This window comes from Hyaena hyaena, unplaced genomic scaffold (assembly GCF_003009895.1).
Source record: "Hyaena hyaena isolate Hyena2069 unplaced genomic scaffold, ASM300989v1 scaffold_1178, whole genome shotgun sequence".
Taxonomy (NCBI): Eukaryota; Metazoa; Chordata; class Mammalia; order Carnivora; family Hyaenidae; genus Hyaena; species Hyaena hyaena.
The window spans coordinates 298,917-318,784 of record NW_024081806.1 but is presented as its reverse complement, the minus strand read 5'-3'; the positions used below and the strand labels follow the sequence as shown (position 1 = coordinate 318,784).

Below are 19,868 nucleotides of genomic sequence, written 5' to 3'. Positions count from 1 at the left end.
AAAGGACTGCCCACTGAAGTTTTAGCTCACGTATGGTATAGAGAGATGTGGTATCCAAATAATGCTGCAATAAACATAGGAGTACATATATCTTTTCGAATTAGTGTTTTCATTTTCTTTGGGCACTCAATAGTGGAATTATTAGATTATATGGTATTTCAATTATACATTTTTTGAGGAACGTCTATTCTGTTTTCCACAGTGGCTGTACCAATGTACATTCCTAACAGTATATGCGGGTTCCTTTTTCTCCACATCCTCTCCAGTACTTGTTATTTCTCATCTCTTTGATTTTAGCCCTTCTAACTAAGTTATAAGGTGATTTTGCATTGTGGTTTTGATTTGCATTTTCCTGATGGTTAGTGATGTTGAGCATCTTTTCATGTGTCTGTTGGCCATCTGGATGTCCATTCTTTGAAAAAATGTCTACTCAGGTTCTCTGCCCATCTTTTAATTGTATTATTTATATTTTTGGTGCTGAGTTGTAGAAGTTCTTTATATGTTTTGGATATTAACCACTTATTGGATATATCATCTGCAAATATCTTGTCCCATTCAGTCGGTTGTCTGTTTGTTTTCTTGATGGTTTCCTTTGATGTTCAGAAACTTTATATTTTGATGTAGTTCCAACAGTTTTTGTTTTGCTTTTGTTTCCCTTGTCTGAGGCTCAATAAAAAAAAAAAAAAACACAGGAAACAGTAAGTATTGGCGAGGATGTGGAGAAAAAGGAACTGTCATGCACTGTTGGTGGGAATGCAAAGTGGCATAGGTACTGTAGAAGACAGTATGGAAATTCCTCAAAAACTTAAAAATGGAATTACCATATGATCCAGCCATTCCACTATTGGGTATTTACCCGAAGAAAATGAAAACACTAATTGGAAGATATATGCACCCCTGTGTTTATTGCAGCATTATTTACAATAGTTAAGATATGGATGCAACCCAAGTGTCCATCAACAGATGAATGGATAAAGAAGATGTGGTATACACACACACATACACACACAAACACACACAATGAAATATTATCACTCAGCCATAAAAAGGAATGAAATCTTGCCATGTGCAAAGACATGGATGGAGCTACAAAGTATATAGCATTAAGTGAAAAAGTCATTCAGAGAATGACAAATACCATATGATTTCACTCATATGTGGAATCAAAGAAACAAAACAAAAGAGCAAAGTGAAAGAGGGAGAGGGAGAGAGAGAGAGAAAGAGCAACCAAGAAACAGACTCAACTACGGAGAACACATTGAGGGTCACCAGAGGGGAGGCGGGTGGGGGATGGGTGAGCTAGGCGACGGGGATGAAGGAGAGCACTTGTGGTGATGAGCACCGGGTGTTGTATGGAAGTGTTGAATCACTATGTAGTACACCTGAAACTAAGATTACGCTCTTAACTCTACTGGAATTACAATTTAAAAATAACGTAAAACTAAAATTAAATTGAGACACGTTGAGACACCTCTTTTCACCTACGAGATTGGCAGGATTTTTAAAAACTGTCCATGTCTAGATATCAATAATGTGGGGAATAACAGCTTCATATATGAGCAGTAGGACTGTGAATTGTAACTTTATTTGGGGGCAAAGGTCTGGCTAGCTATTAAAACTAAAAATATGTATAGTGTGACTCAGAAATTCCAGTTTGAGGTCAGTGAACTTCAAGATAGGTCAATGGAAACTACCCAACCTACAGATGAGAGGGAGAAAGAAAAAAACTATGATGAAAACATTAAGGCGTGTGGGACAATACCAAGAGGTCGAACAGTCTTGTAATTAGAGACCCAGGAAAGGGGATAGAGAATAGGGTAGAAAATTTATTAGGGAAGAAATAATGACCACAATCTTTCTGAATTTGTAAAAACAAACTTACAGATCTCGGAAGATCAGTAAACCCCAAGTAGGATACATACGAAGAGAATCACAGCCAGAGAAAAATAACATCCAGGGGAAGAATAATTCAATGGAATCGAAACTCAGCTATCACAAAGGCCAGAAGATTGTCAAATAATATTTGGAAAGGGCTAAAAGGAAAAAAAAAAAAACCCTTCAAACCTCTGGGTTCCTTGTCCAGCAAAATTTGTCTTCAAAAGTGAAGACAGAATAAAGATATTTTCAAATAAAATAAAATGAAGAGAATCTATTTCCAGCATACTTGCACCATAAAGAATGCTAAAGAAAGTTTTTTCTTCTTTTTAAAAATATTTTTATTTATTTCTAGGAGAGAGAGAGAGAGAGAGAGAGACAGCGTGAGCAGGGGAGGGTCAGAGAGAGAGGGAGATACAGACTCTGAAATAGGCTCCAGGCTCTGAGCTGACAGTCAGCACAGAGCCCGACGCGGGGCTTGAACCCACGAACCACGAGATCATGACCTAAGCGAAAGTCGGACGCTTAACCGACTAAGCCACCCAGGCGCCCCTAAAGAAAGTTCTTCAGATTGAAGACAAGTGATCTGAATGAAAGTGATGCCTGACGGAAGTCTGGATCTTTAGGTGTAAAAAGCCTTGGTAATAGTAAATAACTGGGTAAATACAAAGGAATATTTCTCCTCATAATTTTCTAAAACTACATATGGGTGTTTAAAACAAAAAAATATAGCATTTTCTTATGTGTACTGGAAAGTCTATGGATGTGATCTGTGTGGAAATTATAGCATCCAGGAGAGTGGGGTGACAGATGTGTCTGCATCATACATGTCAGTGCTACTGAGGCTGCGACCTCATCTGTACCTACAGGTAAGCGAACTTAGACTACTGAGGTGACACTTACCTTTAGGCAGTCTCCCTGAGTGCAAAGGACTGACGTCAGTGATTCCATGAGGGTAGATATTATATGGTCGGCTTGCTTGATTTTTAAATATAATCTGCAAGTAAAAGTGAAATAGAAGACCAAGTCCTAAAATGGCAGATTCAACCAGTGTGGCCCATCTCCAGAAGACGAAAGCTGCCTTCTGCCCATATTGTAGAGGTTTGAGCCCAGAAAAGCTCAAAATATTTTTCTTTCTATATAACTGCTCAGATAGTTTTTCACTAAAGGCCCTTTTCCATCTCTTTAAAGTTCTTTGAATTGCTCAGGAAGTCTTCTTTGCACCGTCTCAAACTAATTGAAATTTGAATGTCTGCTGAGGACACCCCCGTCCTCTCAGCCTTTTCCCACCACTTGGGCACTAAGTTCCCCAACAGTGGAGAGGAAAACAGTGCCTCCGGGGATAAAATCTTCACTGACCGTGCAGGGATGAGGAGGAGGCCAGCTGAGTACAGCACCATCTGATGGCATGGGCTTTACGAGGGAGAAAGGATGGAAGAGCAGTAATGTGGAAGCAGCAGTTAAGACAGTGAAGACAGCGACCGGGTCTCCAGATCTGAGGTTGGGTATGAAATGAGGATTAAAAAAAAAAAAAAAAAACACAAAAAACAAAAACCTTTCCACCTGCATTCTTGTCTTAAAACCTACTCATTTGGTAAAACCCATTAAATGGCCTATTCCTTGTCTACACTTGAGCAGCAGAATGATGTAGAAGAAAAATCACACAGTTCTGCAACCAGCCTTTTAAAATTTATGATCACAAATCTCAAATGAGCACTCAAACTGCGTAGCTAGCCTATTGACGGGGGAGCGTGGGGCAAGCTGAGGGCAAAGTACAGGCTACCAGCACCCCCAACCCAGGTGTCCCCGTATTCCTTTGACATCGTTCCATCCTTTTATTTCTTTGAGTACTTTCTTACTATATTATGACTTCATACTGATGTCTCCAACTCGAATCCAGTATCACATGATTTATTCACTTTTGAGAAATCTTGCTCCCACCAAGTGTCATCTATTTACTTAATCTTCACATAATACATTTTCTTTCTTTCCAATCTGAAAATTTTATTTTTTTATCCTACGAACCTTGGCTAGGTCTTCTAGTAAAATGTCACATAGAGAGAGTCTATTTGTAAAAATAGTTTTGTAAAAAACATAGGGTTTCTAGTAAAAAGTCAAATAGTGTTTTATCCTGATCTTTAACAGAAGGATTTCTGAGTTTCACCACCAGGTATGATGGTGACTGTAGGTTTTCTTTAGATCTGTATTAATCTGTCATCTGCAAATAAAGACAGTATTAGTTCTTCCTTTCTAATGCAAATGCCTCTAATTCCTGTTTTTGTGTTTTGGTTGTTGGATTGTTTTTGGTTTGTTTTCTGGCTTACTGCATTGGCTTCCAATACAATATGAAATAGAAGTGACAAGAGTAGACTCTTATTTTTTTCCCAATCTCAGGGGGAAAACAATCTTCCACCATATAACAAATTTTCTTCGATGTTCTTCATCAAGTTAAGAACCTTGCCTTCTGTTGCTAGTTCACTGACAGCTTTTCTTTTCATTATGAATGGATAGGGGATTTGTCAAACTGGTTTTTTTTCCCACCTACTATATGATCATGGGCTTTTTGTTCTTTATTCAGTTACTAAGGTGTATTACCTTAATATTCATATGTTGAACCAACATTGCATTCCGGGGATAAATCTAACTTGACCATGGTATATACCTTTTAAAATGTTGCTAGATTTGGTAAACTAATGTGTTGTGGAAGATTTTTGCATCTATTTTCCCGAAGGACATTGGATTATAGTTTTCTTTAAAATTTTAAGACTTGCTCTGTGGCATAATGTATGATCTATCCTGGAGAATGTTTCAGGTGCACTTGAGAAGAATGTATATTCTACTGGAGCTGGGTGGACTGTTCTACGGATGTCCGTTAGGCCTAGCTGGTTTATAAATAAAAGATTAGCTGTTTGTCAATAACTGATGAAGCTGAGTGATGGGTTCAAAGAAGTTTATTTTACTATTCTACCTCTAGGCATGTTTGAAATTTTTCGCATGAAAAGCAAAAAATAATCCTCAGATTCTTACATTAATAGAACAACTTAATAGGATTCAGCAAGCTGTCCAGAGCATAACTTATATAAATCAAAAAATGAGGTTGATATGAAATGATATTCAAGATATACTATTAAATAAAAAAATCAAGGTACAGAACCATTATATAGCACTCTTGTTTCTGTTTAAAATATAAACATAAACACTTATCTATTTATACACTATCTCTGGAAGGGAATATTAAAACTGACAGTAATGATTGCCTATCAGATGATGGGATTAGAAGTCTGGGAGAGAGGAAAATTTGCCCTTCATTGTATCCATTTTTGCCTTTTGAATTATTTTTACTGGATACTTAAAAATAGGTAAATAAAGCTTATGAAGAAAAATTGTATGAGAATAGCTAATTAAAATGTTGAAGAAGTTCAATGAAAGAAGACTTGCTGTATAAGTATCAAAACACAGGACAAGGTGGCGGTCATCAAAACAGTATGGTAACAGGTCAATGAAAGAAAACAGATTTTAGCAATTTAGTATATGATAAAGAAGGCATTTTTAGATTACTGAAGAAAGGATTGATTGGGACAATTAGCTGTCATTTAGGGAAATCCTTACTTGATACCATGCACTACATCCAAGAGCAACTTCCAGAGCAATTAAAATCCTTATTGTAAAAATAAAACTATATTGCACATATAGGAGGATTAGGAGGAACTTAACGGAGGAACAAGGGGGAGAAGAAGGGGAAAAATAGTTGGGGAGAGGGAGGGAGGCAAACCATGAGAGACTCTTGAATGCTGAGAACAAACCGAGGGCTGTTGGGGGTGGGGGGGAGGGGAAGGGGGTGATGGGCATGGAGGTGGGCACTTGTGGGGATGAGCATTGGGTGTTATATGGAAACCAACTTGACAATAAACTATAATAGAAAAAAACAATAAAAGTAAGAGAATAAAATAGACTATATAATTTCTTGAGGGTGATGAAGCCATTCCAAGGCAGAAAACATAAATGAAAAATACCCAGAAAAATAGAAATAAAAACATTGATAAAAGATCTTGACTGTATAAAGGCTAAAAATCTTTGTAGGACAAAGGTACAAGTGGCAGACTGAGAAAACTATTTGAAAATAACAACACGCCAATATCCACAATGCATACAGCCTTTTACAAATATGTAAGCAATTCCTAATGGAAAACTGGACAAACTTTTAGGCAATTCACAGAGGGTGTCACATAAATAGTCAAGGAACATGAAACAATATGCCATTTCACTACTAACCAGGGAAATGGAACGGAATCTGAAGGCTTATAATCTATCCTGTCGACAGTGTGGGGGAAGGGTACCCGTACACTCTTGGTAAGGTTCTAAATTGGTACAGAACCGCCCAAGGCAGTCTGGCAATATCTAACAAAACTCCACATTGGGAAGGTCGGTCTCGTGAGCACAGTCTTTGGACCCCCACTCGGCCACGTAAGAATGGGCCTTGGGCCTGGGACACCTCCTTACCAGGAGATAAAGAGCCCACGTAGCCTCCGGCAGGCTTGTCACCCTGTGTGGGAGTGTCCTCTGCTGTGTCAGTCTCAGTGGGTGCTCCTTTGTGCTGCTTTCCATATTTCAGGCGCTGTGGGGAGGAGCTGGGACCCTTCTGCCACAGCACAGGAGGGGTGCACACGGGCCAAGCTCGCTATGCTAGCTGCGTGCACGCTATTGGGAGCCGGCCTTGCCGTCTCTTCTCTTTGTGAACAGAAACATCATTCCACCCCGTGCTCCACTGCCTCATGTTTTCTTGGTGACTCCAACACCGGGACGCTGTGGGCAGAAGTGCTTGCGCTCTGTTCCTAGTGCTTCCCTAGTGCAGTTTGAGTCTTCCTCTGACACTGGGAATGAGTATGTGGTGTTCTGCTCAACGTTCCATATAGACTGATCAGCATCCTTCATGACATTTTTAAAAAAAGTTTTGTTTTAATGTTTATTTCATTTAGAGAGAGAGAGACAGAGCCTGAGCAGGGGAGGGGCAGAGAGAGAGAGAGAGAGAGAGAGAGAGAGAGAGAGGGAGACACAGAATCAGAAGCAGGCTCCAGGTTCTGAGCTGTCAGCACAGAGCCCAATGTGGGGCTCGAACTCATGGGCCTTTGAGCTGTGAGATCATACCTGAGCTGAAGTGAGCCGCTCAACTGACTGAGCCACCTAGGTGCCCCCATGACATTTTTGAGCCACTTAGTTGACACAAGCAACCATAAAAACCCTATGTTTTTAAACCACTGCTTATTGAATATTCCCTTCTTTGCAGCATAGGCATTCTTAATACTCTATATCTAGGGTCAGCAAACATTTTCTGGAATGTGCCAGACAGTAAATGCTCTAGGCTTTATGAGCCATATCTAGTCTATGTTACATGTTTGTCTTATTATCATTCTTTTCTTTACAACTTTTTAAAAAGGGAAAACCTTGCTAAGTTCTTAGGCTGTCCAAAACCACTATGAACCAAATTTGGCTCACAGTCTGCTGATCCCTGTGCTATATAATTAGTGGAAAAATTTATATAAGGATGTAAATCAAAGACTACATAATGAGTATTTCAAAGGGGTGACAGGTTTAATGGGTGGCCTTAAATTTGTATTCTATATACCCATATTTTCTTTTCAAACGTCTTTATTTTTTTAAAGCTTATTTATTTTGAGAGAGAGAGAGAGAGAGAAAAGGAACGAGCACATGAGTCAGAGAGGGGCAGAGACAGAGGGAGAGAGCCTGATGTGAGGGTCAGTCCCATGAACTGTGAGCTCATGACCTGAGATGAAATAGAGAGTTAGACACTTAACTGACTGGGCCACCCGGGCACCCCTATATGCTCATATTTTTTAAACTTAGAATCCACATTTATCTGTATAACATTTATAATTTTTGGAAGATCATATCCATTGGAGACACAGCTGAATTATGAAGCTTTTAGATACTCAACCTTCTCCAGACTTTGTTTTCTGACCCAACCTTATGTCCCCTCCTCCACTTACCAACAGTGTGTCTCCAACTTCTCCATAAAGTAAAGGTCCCAGGATTCCTGATTCATACTGAACAACTTTACGAGTCTTAAAGGTTTCATCTGTGTATGCCATAAATCGGACTTTTTTGTACTTCCTACCAATCCGCTGAGGACCATTGTTCAAATACAGATGTTTATAACTTCTGCATGAGACACAAATAGATGAGAGGTTGGGATGCAGAATTCCACGTAGAGACAGGTGGCTAAAATCCAGCATTAAAACACCGGTATGATTTAATCGAGGGAAGGAGGGAGAAAAACACAAGTATCCCTGATGCTTAGCTATGTGAATAAGGCTATATGATTTGATTCCATACCTGTACTTAACACCGACCATGGCTTGAGGGTTTGCTGTTTTGAATAATTGGGATGCACTTTTGAAAATGAGGAAGAGTTCATACCAAAAGTCAAAGGTGCTTACGTCTCGCTGGAGGTGGGGGCCGATGGGGCATAGTCCCAGTCCTCCTCTTCAGCGGCAATATAGTGGATCCAAGTTTTAGGATGCTTCTTGGCAACTGAGCGGATTTGAAGAAAGGGAGAAGAGCTGTCGCCATCAAACCTAATCATGTCCATGTCAGAATCATAATGATCATCATCATAATCTTCCTCTTCGTTATTTTTCATCCGTAGCTGGGGTTCCTCTGGGCAGCTATCTACTTTGACATAAGCTTCCATTCCAGCTGGAGCCAGACAAAACAAACAATGTCAGATTCCTACAAGACTCTGGCTTTCAAGACCCTCTCCTAAGTGTTCCCTTCTCCACACCAATACCCTTCCTTGCCACTCTCCTACAGGGATTACCGCCCCCTTAGCTGTTACTTGCTGCTTTCTTCCTAGACGATCTTTGCGCTCACTGTTTCCCTTTGGGCTGACTCTCCTCCAATCTACGTTTTATTCCTTTTTCAAGACTCACTCATTTGCTCTCATACTATATATGAGTATTTCCCTCGTGGAACTGGCTGAGACTATCACTCCCCAACTCTCAAATGATAAACAAGCAGGCTTGACAAACTGCATATTTTCAGCATCTGGATGCCTAGGTCAGACCAACTCCCCACTCCTCCAGACACCCATGGTTTCTTTAAAAAAAATTTTTTTAGGGGCGCCTGGGTGGCTTAGTCGGTTAAGCGTCCGACTTTCGCTGAGGTCATGATCTCGCGGTTCGTGGGTTCGAGCCCCGCGTCGGGCTCTGTGCTGACTGCCAGCTCAGAGCCTGGAGCCTGTTTCAGTCTGTGACTCCCTGTCTCTCTGACCCTCCCCTGCTCACGCTGTCTCTCTCTCTCTCTCTCCCCCCTAGAAATAAAAAAAAACATTAAAAAAAATTAAAAAAATTTTTTTAACATTTATTCATTTTTGAGAGACAGAGAGCACAAGTTGGGGAGGGTTAGAGAGAGAGACACACACACACAGACTCCAAAGCAGGCTCCAGGCTCTGAGCTGTCAGCACAGAGCCCAATGCAGGGCTCAAACTCACGAACTACGAGATCATGACCTCAGCTGAAGTCGGACGCTTAAACCAACTCAGCCCCTCAGGTGCCCCTACCTATGATTTCTAGATGTACTCCACTGAATAATGATACAAACCACCGATTTAATATGTTTATCAGGGAAAATGTCAGTGTAGATATAAATTTCAAGACACATTCTGAGTTCATAAAAACATGAAAAGGTACAACTTAGAGGGAAGGAAATATGTTATATATTTTAAGACCAAGTCTGCCTGTGACTAGCTGTGAGCCCTACAGCAATCTCATGTTCGGCTCTACAAAATGTGGATGATAATAATTCCTATCCAGTTTATAAGGGTTCCAGAGCGGTGAACAACTAGTCTTTAAACTAGTTAATGTGGCTTGAAACATTTATTCTAGGTCTAAAAATGAAAAGTTTTATCTGCGGTCCAACAAGACAAAGCATTTTTCTGAAAAATATGGATTAAAATCAGCAGAAAGAAGTCAAAATAATAAAACAAAACATAAACCCCTCAAACTAGATAGTGACCAACCTGAATGCAAATAAATGGCCTGTTCCTGCTATGTGCCCAGTACGATATCCTTTGTCCCCTAATATCTTATGAAAAGTCCCCTAAACATGATGTAACGGATGAGGAAAAGGGGTCCCTATTCGTCATAATAAACAAGGCCGCTCGCTGAACAGAAGGGGAAAATAGTGGACACGTGGCAAGATCCGATCTCTTCTCCAAGGCAAAGGAAGAATCTGAAGAGAGTGTTAACACAGAGTGATAGGAGCAAAGGAGTGCCGAGTGCTGAGTGCTGTCGGACGTGTAAGGCGAGGCCTCCTCCACATGCTTCGCCAACAGCCCTCAGTGGCCACAAGAGGGCACCAGGCAAGGAGGGATGTTACCTTGATGCGCGTTTAGGAGTTAGCGGAGTAAGTACACAGGATGGCAGATTGTTGTTGTTGTTGATGTGACCTCATTTGTAGCTACAGCCTGTGAAAAGTCATATAACGTGATTGTCCCACCCCCATCTGCCATCCTGTGTACTTACTCCGCTAACTCCTAAAACGTCTCTTCAGCTCGGACCTGCAATCTCTTTCTCTCCGTAGTATTGAAGCCTAGTTAGTGGGATCAGGCTGGGAAACGAATGACATACTGTTCTCCTCACTTTCCCCATGGCAATCATCCCTAAAACATCTCCCTCCCTCTGCTAGAGCCATTAGGACTACAAATTCACCAGTACTACCGACACTGAAGCCCTCTTACGTTCAAGGTGAAATCTTCACCCTGAAAACTGGCAGCTAGGGAATCTCGGTTGAGTTCTAACATAATATTATACAGGACAGTGGACAGTAAAAGAAGAGCTGAATATGTTTAACACTCATTTTTAAGATCAACAGATATTACCATGCTGGTGGGAAGAGATGTGACAAAACAGTAGAAACTGGCCAAGGTCCATGAAAAATGTCTGAGCAGTAAGGAAACTTATCGATGAGATCTCCAAGGAGGCCTGGCGATGGTTTCTCACGAGAAATGTGTGACCTTCAAGAAAAATCGAGTGCACTTTCGGGGTGGTGCCCATTCCAATCACATGCCAATAGACTGATTTCTTGTGGCATCCAGTCAGGCCTATAAAGTAGGAATAAGATGGTTATGGTCAGCAAGGAGAGAATTTGAAATGGAAAACACTGTCTAGGATAGGATGGACAAAGTGACCTTCAAATCTTACTACCGAGTTGGATTGAAACTTTCCAAGGATGTTGGGGTACTGCCGAACCAACAGCTCTTACTAAATCCAACAGACCGTTTTCAGTCACCTGTACCTGTTGACCATTCTGTATTGAAATTCTCTTCCTCCCTCGATCTCTGTGCCAACACCTTTCTGGGCTTTGTTCCCTTGTTCAGATAGCTCCTTCTGTGACCTTTCCTGACCCCTCAGTAAATGACAGATCACCTAGGACTCATCCCCAGCCCTTATTCTCTTACTGATCAATATTTTTTCCTTGAATGATATCAACATTATTCTTCTCACCATTCTCACTTCTCACATCCAAGCTGATACCAATTATGACGATGTAATTAATAATAGTAATATCTACTGAGCACTTGTTTTATATCAAGCACTGTCCAAAGTAGCTTACAAGTTTTAGCTCATTCGCTCCCTCCAGCAACCACATGACTGTAGAAACTATTGTTATCAGGACAGGAAAACGATGCCCGGAGAGGTTAATCACCTTGCTCAGATCGGAACCCAAGCAGCTGTGTGCTTAGACCTCACACTGTTAACTACTAGGGCACAGTTTTCTCCTATTTTGGCTCCTGAAGCTTTCAAATATATATACTTTTCACCATCATTACTACCCCCACCATCTTAATCCAAGCTAGCTACCATTTTCTCTTGTCTCTGTGTCACATCCAAACTCTAGGAAGGCCTAGCTGAATGGTATTGCCAATTGAAGTTTCCTGCCTTTGTATGTGACCTGTTTCTCCCGAGGGAAGCTTAAACATCTTCTCTTTGTTCTCTGAAATTCTACAATCATAATTTTTGTGGGGGTTTTTTTAAATTTATGCTACGGGGAAATTTTATTTTATTTTATTTTTTGGTGTTGAGGTTTTTTTCTTAAATAGTTTATTGTCAAGTTGGTTTCCATATAACACCCAGTGCTCATCCCCACAAGTGCCCTCCTCCATGCCCATCACCCCCCTTCCCCCCCACCCCCATCTGCCCTCAGTTTGTTTTCGGCATTCAAGAGTCTCTCATGGTTTGCCTCTCTCCCTCTCCCCCACTATTTTCCCCCTTCTTCTCACCCACGGTCCTCCGTTAAGTTCCTCCTAATCCTCCTATACGTGCAAACATCTGATATTTGTCTTTCTCTGCCTGACTTATTTCGCTCAGCATAACACCCTCAAGTTCCATCCATGTTGCTACACATGGCCAGATGTTATTCCTCCTCATTGTCATGTAGTATTCCATTCTATAGATAAACCACATCTTCTTGATCCATTCGTCAGTTGATGGACACTTAGGCTCTTTCCGTGTTTTGGCTATTGTTGAGAGTGCTGCTATGAACATTGGGGTATGTGTGCCCCCTATGCATCAGCACTCCTGGATCCCTTGGGTAAATTCCTAGCAGTGCTATTGCTGGGTCATAGGGGAGTTCTATTGTTAATTCTTTGAGGAACCTCCACACTGTTTTCCAGAGGGGCTGCACCAGTTTGCATTCCCACCAACAGTGTAGGAGGGTGCCCGTTTCTCCACATCCTCGCCAGCTTCTAGACTCCTCTGATTTGTTCATTTTAGCCACTCTGACCGGCGTGAGGTGGTACTCAGTGTGGTTTTGATTTGTGTTTCCCTGATGAGGAGGGACGCTGAGCATCGTTTCATGTGTCTGTTGGCCATCTGGATGTCCTCTTTGGAGAAGTATCTGTTCATGTCTTCTGCCCATTTCTTCACTAGATTATTCATTTTTCGGGTGTGGAGTTTGGTGAGTTCCTTATAGATTTTGGATACTAGCCCTTTATCTGATATGTCATTTGCAACTATCTTTTCCCATTCTGTCGGTTGCCTATTAGTTTTATGGATTGTTTCCTTGCCGTGCAGAAGCTTTTGATCTTGATGAGGTCCAGTAGTTCATTTTTGCTCTTGATTCCCTTGCCTTTGTGGATGTGTCAAGTAAGAAATGGCTGCGGTTGAGGTCAAGGAGGTTGTTTCCTGCTTTCTCCTCTAGGGTTTTGATGGTTTCCTGTCTCACGTTCAGATCCTTGATCCATTTTGAGTTTAGTTTTGTGTATGGTGTGAGAAAGCGATCTAGTTTCATTCTTCTGCACGTTGCTGTCCAGATCTCCCAGCACCATCTGTTAAAGAGGCTGTCTTTTTTCCATTGGATACTCTTTCCCGCTTTGTCAAAGATTAGCTGGCCGTACATTTGTGGATCCAATTCTGAGTTCTCTATTCTATTCCATTGGTCTATGTGTCTGTTTTTGTGCCAGCTACTGGGAAATTTTAATATGAAGACTCAAATATTTTCATCTATCATTTCTTGGATTTTTAAAATCTGGTTTAAAAAATCTCTTTTTGTTTTCATTTCTGGGAGATTTTCTCTATTCTAACTACCATCTATTGAGTTTGTATTGTGTATATTCCTAATTTTTGTGAGCATACTCTTATTTGATGATTTCTTTTTCATAAAATCCCATTATTACTTTATTGATGCAATATCTTTTTTAATCTTTATGAAAATACTAAGTAGACCTTTTGACAAATTTTGTTCTGTTCTAAGGATGATCTCTTTTCCTTCTGGGACTATTATTTTGTTTACCTCTGCATATCCCTTTCACATTTCAGGCTTTCCTGAAATATTTGTTCATCCTTGGTCCCCTCTACATTTAAACAAAAGGAAAGAGAAATCTGTGAGCTATGTGTACATGGGCAGACCTTCATTTTGAGGTGGCTGGAAAAAGAATCAGCCACTTCAGTGTAAGACCCCACCAGGGGCCAGAATTCAGTGAGCTTTCCTCTGGGGGTATGGAGCTGTCGAAGGGGAGCCAGAGGAGAGAGCTGTGGTGGTGAGTACGGAAGACCCTGAGGATTCTCGAGCACGGATGTACATACCTGGCAGAGACCTGTTTACATAGCCATTGACCGTGTGCACTTCATGCCGGGCCTGAGCAGATGCAGGACCCAGAGCCTGTGCCGAGGACTCATTTGCCTCTGAATGCCAGCTTTTCCCTGAGGAGACAGGAGGCAAATACAAGTCCAGCTCAGTGTCTGTATCAGGGACCATCTGTCTCATGAACGTCCCTTTCTCCTTCCCTCCCCCGCATGGGGCAAGGCCTGCTCACACCTTAAGTATTTCTGTCAGCACAGTGGACCATCAGTAAGAAAAAGGAGAAGACAATTACTAAAAGACATTTCTTGCTCAATTGATTGTCTCTCCCTATGTTTGTCCCTGAGAGTAGATGGGGAGGGATGACACACGTATTAACTAAGAGAAGGGAGATATCGGTTACTTTGTGCCGTGAGGATTTCACTCTATTCATTCACTGATGTGTTTGAAAGGGAGTAAATGGGGGCGCCTGGGGGGCTCAGTTGGTTAAGCTCTGGCTTCGGCTCAGGTCATGATCTCATGGTTCGTGGGTTTGAGCCCCGCGTCGGGCTCTGTGCTGACAGCTCAGAGCCTGGAGCCTGCTTCGGATTCTGTGCCTCCCCCACTCTGTGCCCCTCCCCTGCTTGTGCTCTCTTTTTCTCTCAAAAATAAACATTAAAAATTTAAAAAAAGAAGATGAAAATCGTCTTAGAAAAGGGCTCTCAGTCCCTGTCCTTGTCCTAATTGCTTCATTCAGATTGTATAATGAAAGCCCAAGAACCTGAAAGCTTCCCCACCCCCCCTCGGAAATTAATAAGAGTGACAGCACTGGAAACATTACCAGGGGGCAGCCATCTCCCTGAAGTTGCCCCTTCATGTGAAGGACTAGCAGCTAATACTGAAACTTTCTGAAGCACTTTTGGGGGAAGTCTCATAAGTTCATGTATCTGTTCATCTACTAATTTCTTCATTCATCCAAGCATATTTACTGAGTACTTCTGAGTGCCAGGCACTGAGGACAGAGAAGACAGTCACTGCCTTGAAGGTGCTTACAATTTCACCTAACCACAGAAGGTGCCACTACAAGGAAGAGTAATGTCATAGAGATGAGAACAGGCTATTACAAAAGCAGAGAGAAGAAATTTCACATTATTTGAAGGAAAAGGGATATATAAAATCAAAGAAGTAGGCAATGATGAATTAGTGTGATAAGGAGGAAACTTCTTTGACTTTCTAGTGGTGTTTTCAAGATGATTATTTTATTGTTTTTTTTTAGAAAGGTTCTGAAACATTATTTGAAATAGCTAATATAAATACATAGTTGTATTTGCTCTGTTTATTGTAATGTATACTAAATTAATGCAGAATCATATAGAAAATTTCTCTGAAACCTAGTCACAAATTTGCTTTCTTATTCTTCTTTTTATCTATGTAATATTGTGCTTTAAAACATTTTTTTAGCATACGTGACATTTTATTTGCTTGATAAAGAGATCTCGATTTTATTGACAAGAATTGTCACTAAGCAATTCCCAATAGAAAGCTGGTGCTTTTTATTAATGCAAAATCATCAGGGTTTGTATACCGAAAGTTTCCTCCAGGACCTAGTAAGCCTTCCTGTTCAACTGCATTTGTAAATAAACTTGCCGATGCATTAAAAGCAATGCCAACAACAACAACAAAACACAACTGTGAAGGGGCGCCCGGGTGGCTTGTTGGTTAAGCATCCGACTTTGGCTCAGGTCATGATCTCATGGTCCCTGGGTTCAAGCCCCGTGTCAGGCTGTGTGTTGACAGCTCGAAGTCTGGAGCCTGCTTCGGATTCTGTGTCTCCCTCTCTCTCTAACTCTCCCCTGCTCATTCTCTGTCTCTCTCTGTCTCTCACAATAAATAAACATTTTAAAAAGACCTGTGGAAACATATAAAGAGGCATCTAACCCAGACTGGAGGGAAAAGGAACATCTTCCCTTGGTGTGAAGGGGCAGACAGGTTTTCTAGGCAGAGGACACAGCAGAAACAAGAGTCTGGATGCAAGAAAGCATGTGGCATGTTGCAGCACGATACAAAATGTGTTCAGTGTGGCCAGCACCCACACAGTGAGGCAGGAAGAGGGGCCCGGTCAGGCTAGACACGTCATCAGCAACAATGGAGTGTCAGGGGACAGGAGAAGGCAGAGGGACGAGTTAGTTCAGAAGAGGCATGTAGGAGGAGAAGATGGGAGTGGAGCTGATCATGTTGGTGGCGGCGGTGGTATCTTGGTTTTATTGGGAGGAGGAGGCAGCAGAAGCTCCAAGACTACCGAGGACCTACTCTGTGCCACACAATGTTCTTTTATTTTATTTTTTTTAATATTTTTATTTATTTCTAGGAGAGAGAGAGAGACAGCATGAACAGGGGAGGGTCAGAGAGAGAGGGAGTCACAGACTGAAACAGGCTCCAGGCTCTGAGCTGGCAGTCAGCACAGAGCCCGATGCGGGGCTCGAACCCACGAACCGCGAGATCATGACCTAAGCGAAAGTCGGACGCTTAACCGACTAAGCCACCCAGGCGCCCCTGTTCTTTTATTTTTTTAAAGTTTCAAATGTTTATTTATTTTTAAGAGACAGAGCGAGAGTGGGGGAGGGGCAGAGAGAGGGAGAGACACAGAACTGAAACAGGCTCCAGGCTCCCAGCTGTCAGCACAGAGCCCGATGCGGGGCTTGAACCCATGAACCGTGAGATCCTGACCTGAGCTGAAGTCAGACACTTAGCCGACTGAGCTCCCCAGGCGTCCCAGTTACTAAGTTACTTCATTGCTTAATCCTCACAACTGTCTTATGAAAAAAGTACTATTATTTCAATTTTAACCTTAAGGAAATTGAGACACAGAAAGGTTAAGTAAGTTGCCAAAAGTATTTAAAAGTAAGAAAGGAAGATAAGAGAAGGTATATTCCTAGAAGAGGATGGCCAATGCTGCTTTCCAGGAGCAGAGGGTGGGGAAAATGGGGAAATGCTGGCTAAAGGCTACAAAAAATTCAGCTTTAAGATGAGTATGTTCCGGAGACCTAATGTAGAGGCATGATCACCACATTGAGAATATGCTAAGAGAGTAGATGACAGGTGCACTCATCACACACACAAAATGGGAACTATGTGAGGAGATGGATGAGCTGATTACCTTGACTGTAGGAGTCATTTGATTATCTTTTGTGTATCAAATCATGTTGTACTCCTTAAATATGCATTTTTATGAACATTTCCTTTAAAAGACACATGACAAGATGCTTAAAATTACTAATCATCAAGGGGGCGCCTGGGTGGCTGAGTCGGTTAGGCGTCCAACTTTGGCTCAGGTCATGATCTCACAGTTTGTGGGTTCGAGCCCCATGTCAGGCTCTGTGCTGACAGCTCAGAGCCTGGAGCCTGCTGCGGATTCTGCGGCCCCCTCTCTCTCTGCCCCTCCCCCACTCATGCTCTGTCTCTCTCTCTCTCAAAAATAAACATGAAACATTTAAAAAAATTACTAATCATCGGGGAAATGCAAATGAAAACCACAATGATATCAAAAAGACAAGAAATAACAAGTGCTGGTGACGATGTAAAGACAAAGGAACCCTGTTACACTGTTGGTGGGAATACAAACTGGTGCTGCTGCTCTGGAAAACAGTGTGGAGCGTCCTCAACCAGTGAAAAATAGAGCTCCCCTAGGACCTAGTAATTCCACTTCTGGGTGTTCACTCAAAGAACACAAAAACACTAACTTGATGGGATACACGCACCCCTATGTTCTCCAGTGTGCGTTCGTAGGTGAATGGAGAAAGAAGATGTGGTGTGTACGTATATATGCGTATGCATATGTAAGTGTATGTGTGTATGTATATGTACACGCACACATAAACCTAAGTATATAAAACTTGGCCATAAAAAATTGAGATCTTGCTTTTATGCAGCAACATGGGTGGATCTAGAGAGGATTTTGCTTATGTTAAGTGAAATAAGTCAGACAAAGAGAAATACTCTGTGGCTTCACTTTTACGTAGAATCCAAAGAACAAAACAAAGCAGAAACAATCCACGGACACAGAGGACAGAGTGGTGGTTGAAAGAAGACGGTACGGGAATGGGCAAGTGGGTGAAGGATGATAAGAGATACAAACTTCCAGTTATGAAATAAGTGGGTCGCAGGGATGACAAGTGCAGCGTAGGGAATATAGCCGAGACCACTGCAATGCAACTCATCCTGGTGAGCATTTCCCAAAGGGTACAGGTGAGTCGCCATGCTGGGTACCTGAAACTAATTTATGCCAACCATACTTCAATTAAAGTTGTTTTAAAATTTAAAGTAAAGGGGCGCCTGGGTGGCTTAGTCGGTTAAGCGTCCGACTTTCGCTTAGGTCATGATCTCGCGGTTCGTGGGTTCGAGCCCCGCGTCGGCTCTGTGCTGACTGCCAGCTCTGAGCCTGGAGCCTGTTTCAGTCTGTGACTCCCTCTCTCTCTGACCCTCCCCTGCTCACGCTGTCTCTCTCTCTCTCTCCCTCTCTCCTAGAAGTAAATAAAATATTTAAAAAAAAATAATAAAATAAAATAAAATAAAATTTAAAGTAAAAAATTACTAAAATTTTCTAAAAAGGATAAGAAGAGGTATTTAAAAATAGAACTAAAAGTCTTTGTTGATGGATTTAATGAGGGGGAAGCGGCCAGCCTGTTACTCGACTCCTCCATCTTCTTCCCTGATAGCTCCTAATGGAACTCAGGTCGTATGTTTTCTTGAAATTCAGTTTCCTCCCCATCTCCTTCATTCCCGAACAGTAGCTTATGATCCTTCTGTAATCACTTCCTCTGGACAGTAGCAGCCTTTAGTCTCAAGTACCAGATTAAATTCATATAGGGGCACCCGGGTGGCTCACTCAGCTAAGCGTCCGACTTCGGCTCAGGTCATGATCTCACAGTCCGCGGATTTGAGCCCCGCATCGCGCTCTGTGCTGACAGCTAGCTCAGAGCCTGGAGCCTATTTCGGATTCTGTGTCTCCCTCTCTCTCTGCCCCTCCCCAGCTCGTGCTCTGCCTCTCTCTGTCTCAAAAATAAATAAACATTTAAACAAACAAAAAACAACAAATAGAGCACTTAAACATGTTTTAAAAAATAAATAAAACATTAAAAAATTTTTTAAAAGTAAACAAATATATGTGGTTTGTTTCAGGAGCCAAGGATTTAGATCATGGCTCACTCACCGTCATCAAATACTGCAAACAGGAGTACAAATTCATGCAAGGGCTGTGTCCTTCCTTCAGCCAGACTCCCTGAAAAAGAAGAGAGAACATTTATCTTCTATTACAAATCCAATAACAGGAAGTCACACTAAGAGGGGACATCACTTCATCTACTGCTTTGTCTCCGGTCTCCCGGTAACTTGACATAGTATTGCTTCTTGATGTCAGGCCTCCTGTACCGGTTCTTCTAAAACTACTTGGGGTAAAGCACTTTTTTTTTTTTTTTCATTTCAAATTTGTTGCAGACCAGTGCTTTTGTAAAACAGAAGAAAAATGAACTACTAAGAAAATGAAATTAAAGAGACGTACAAAATACAAGCCCATATAATATTTCATAAATATCCATGTATCCAGAACATAAAAGAGAAAAAGAAAAATTACAAAAACTATAAATGCTCTTCATAGACATTGTGCATAGAGGCAATTAATATAGTTAATTTCTGTTATGCCTTTTACTTTTTTTACGTATGCAATTGTAAATACACAAAGCATTATGACCAATGACAATTATCAATATTAAACACCTATAATCACACTTTAAATGAACACCATGTATATCAATATTTAAACTTGTTAATGTTACAAGTGAATTTGCTTGATGCTTTAATTATTGAATTTGTTGGTTGTCTTTGATAGCATTATATTTCTTCATTTGATTGGGCAGTTTTC

At 41.3% G+C, this 19,868-nt stretch overlaps 1 protein-coding gene across 1 annotated transcript in view; it reads right to left on the bottom strand.

Moving 5' to 3' along the window:
* The window catches only part of F8 (coagulation factor VIII), a 124,719-nt gene that overhangs the window by 67,351 nt on the left and 37,500 nt on the right, over positions 1-19,868 (bottom strand). Inside the window, exons 6-11 of the mRNA XM_039222671.1 lie at positions 19,161-19,229; positions 13,978-14,094; positions 10,773-10,994; positions 8,331-8,589; positions 7,881-8,052; positions 2,779-2,872 (exon numbers count right to left, since the gene is read on the bottom strand). Of these exons, the coding sequence (XP_039078602.1) occupies positions 2,779-2,872; positions 7,881-8,052; positions 8,331-8,589; positions 10,773-10,994; positions 13,978-14,094; positions 19,161-19,229 (933 nt within the window). The remainder of the gene's footprint in view (positions 1-2,778; positions 2,873-7,880; positions 8,053-8,330; positions 8,590-10,772; positions 10,995-13,977; positions 14,095-19,160; positions 19,230-19,868) is intronic.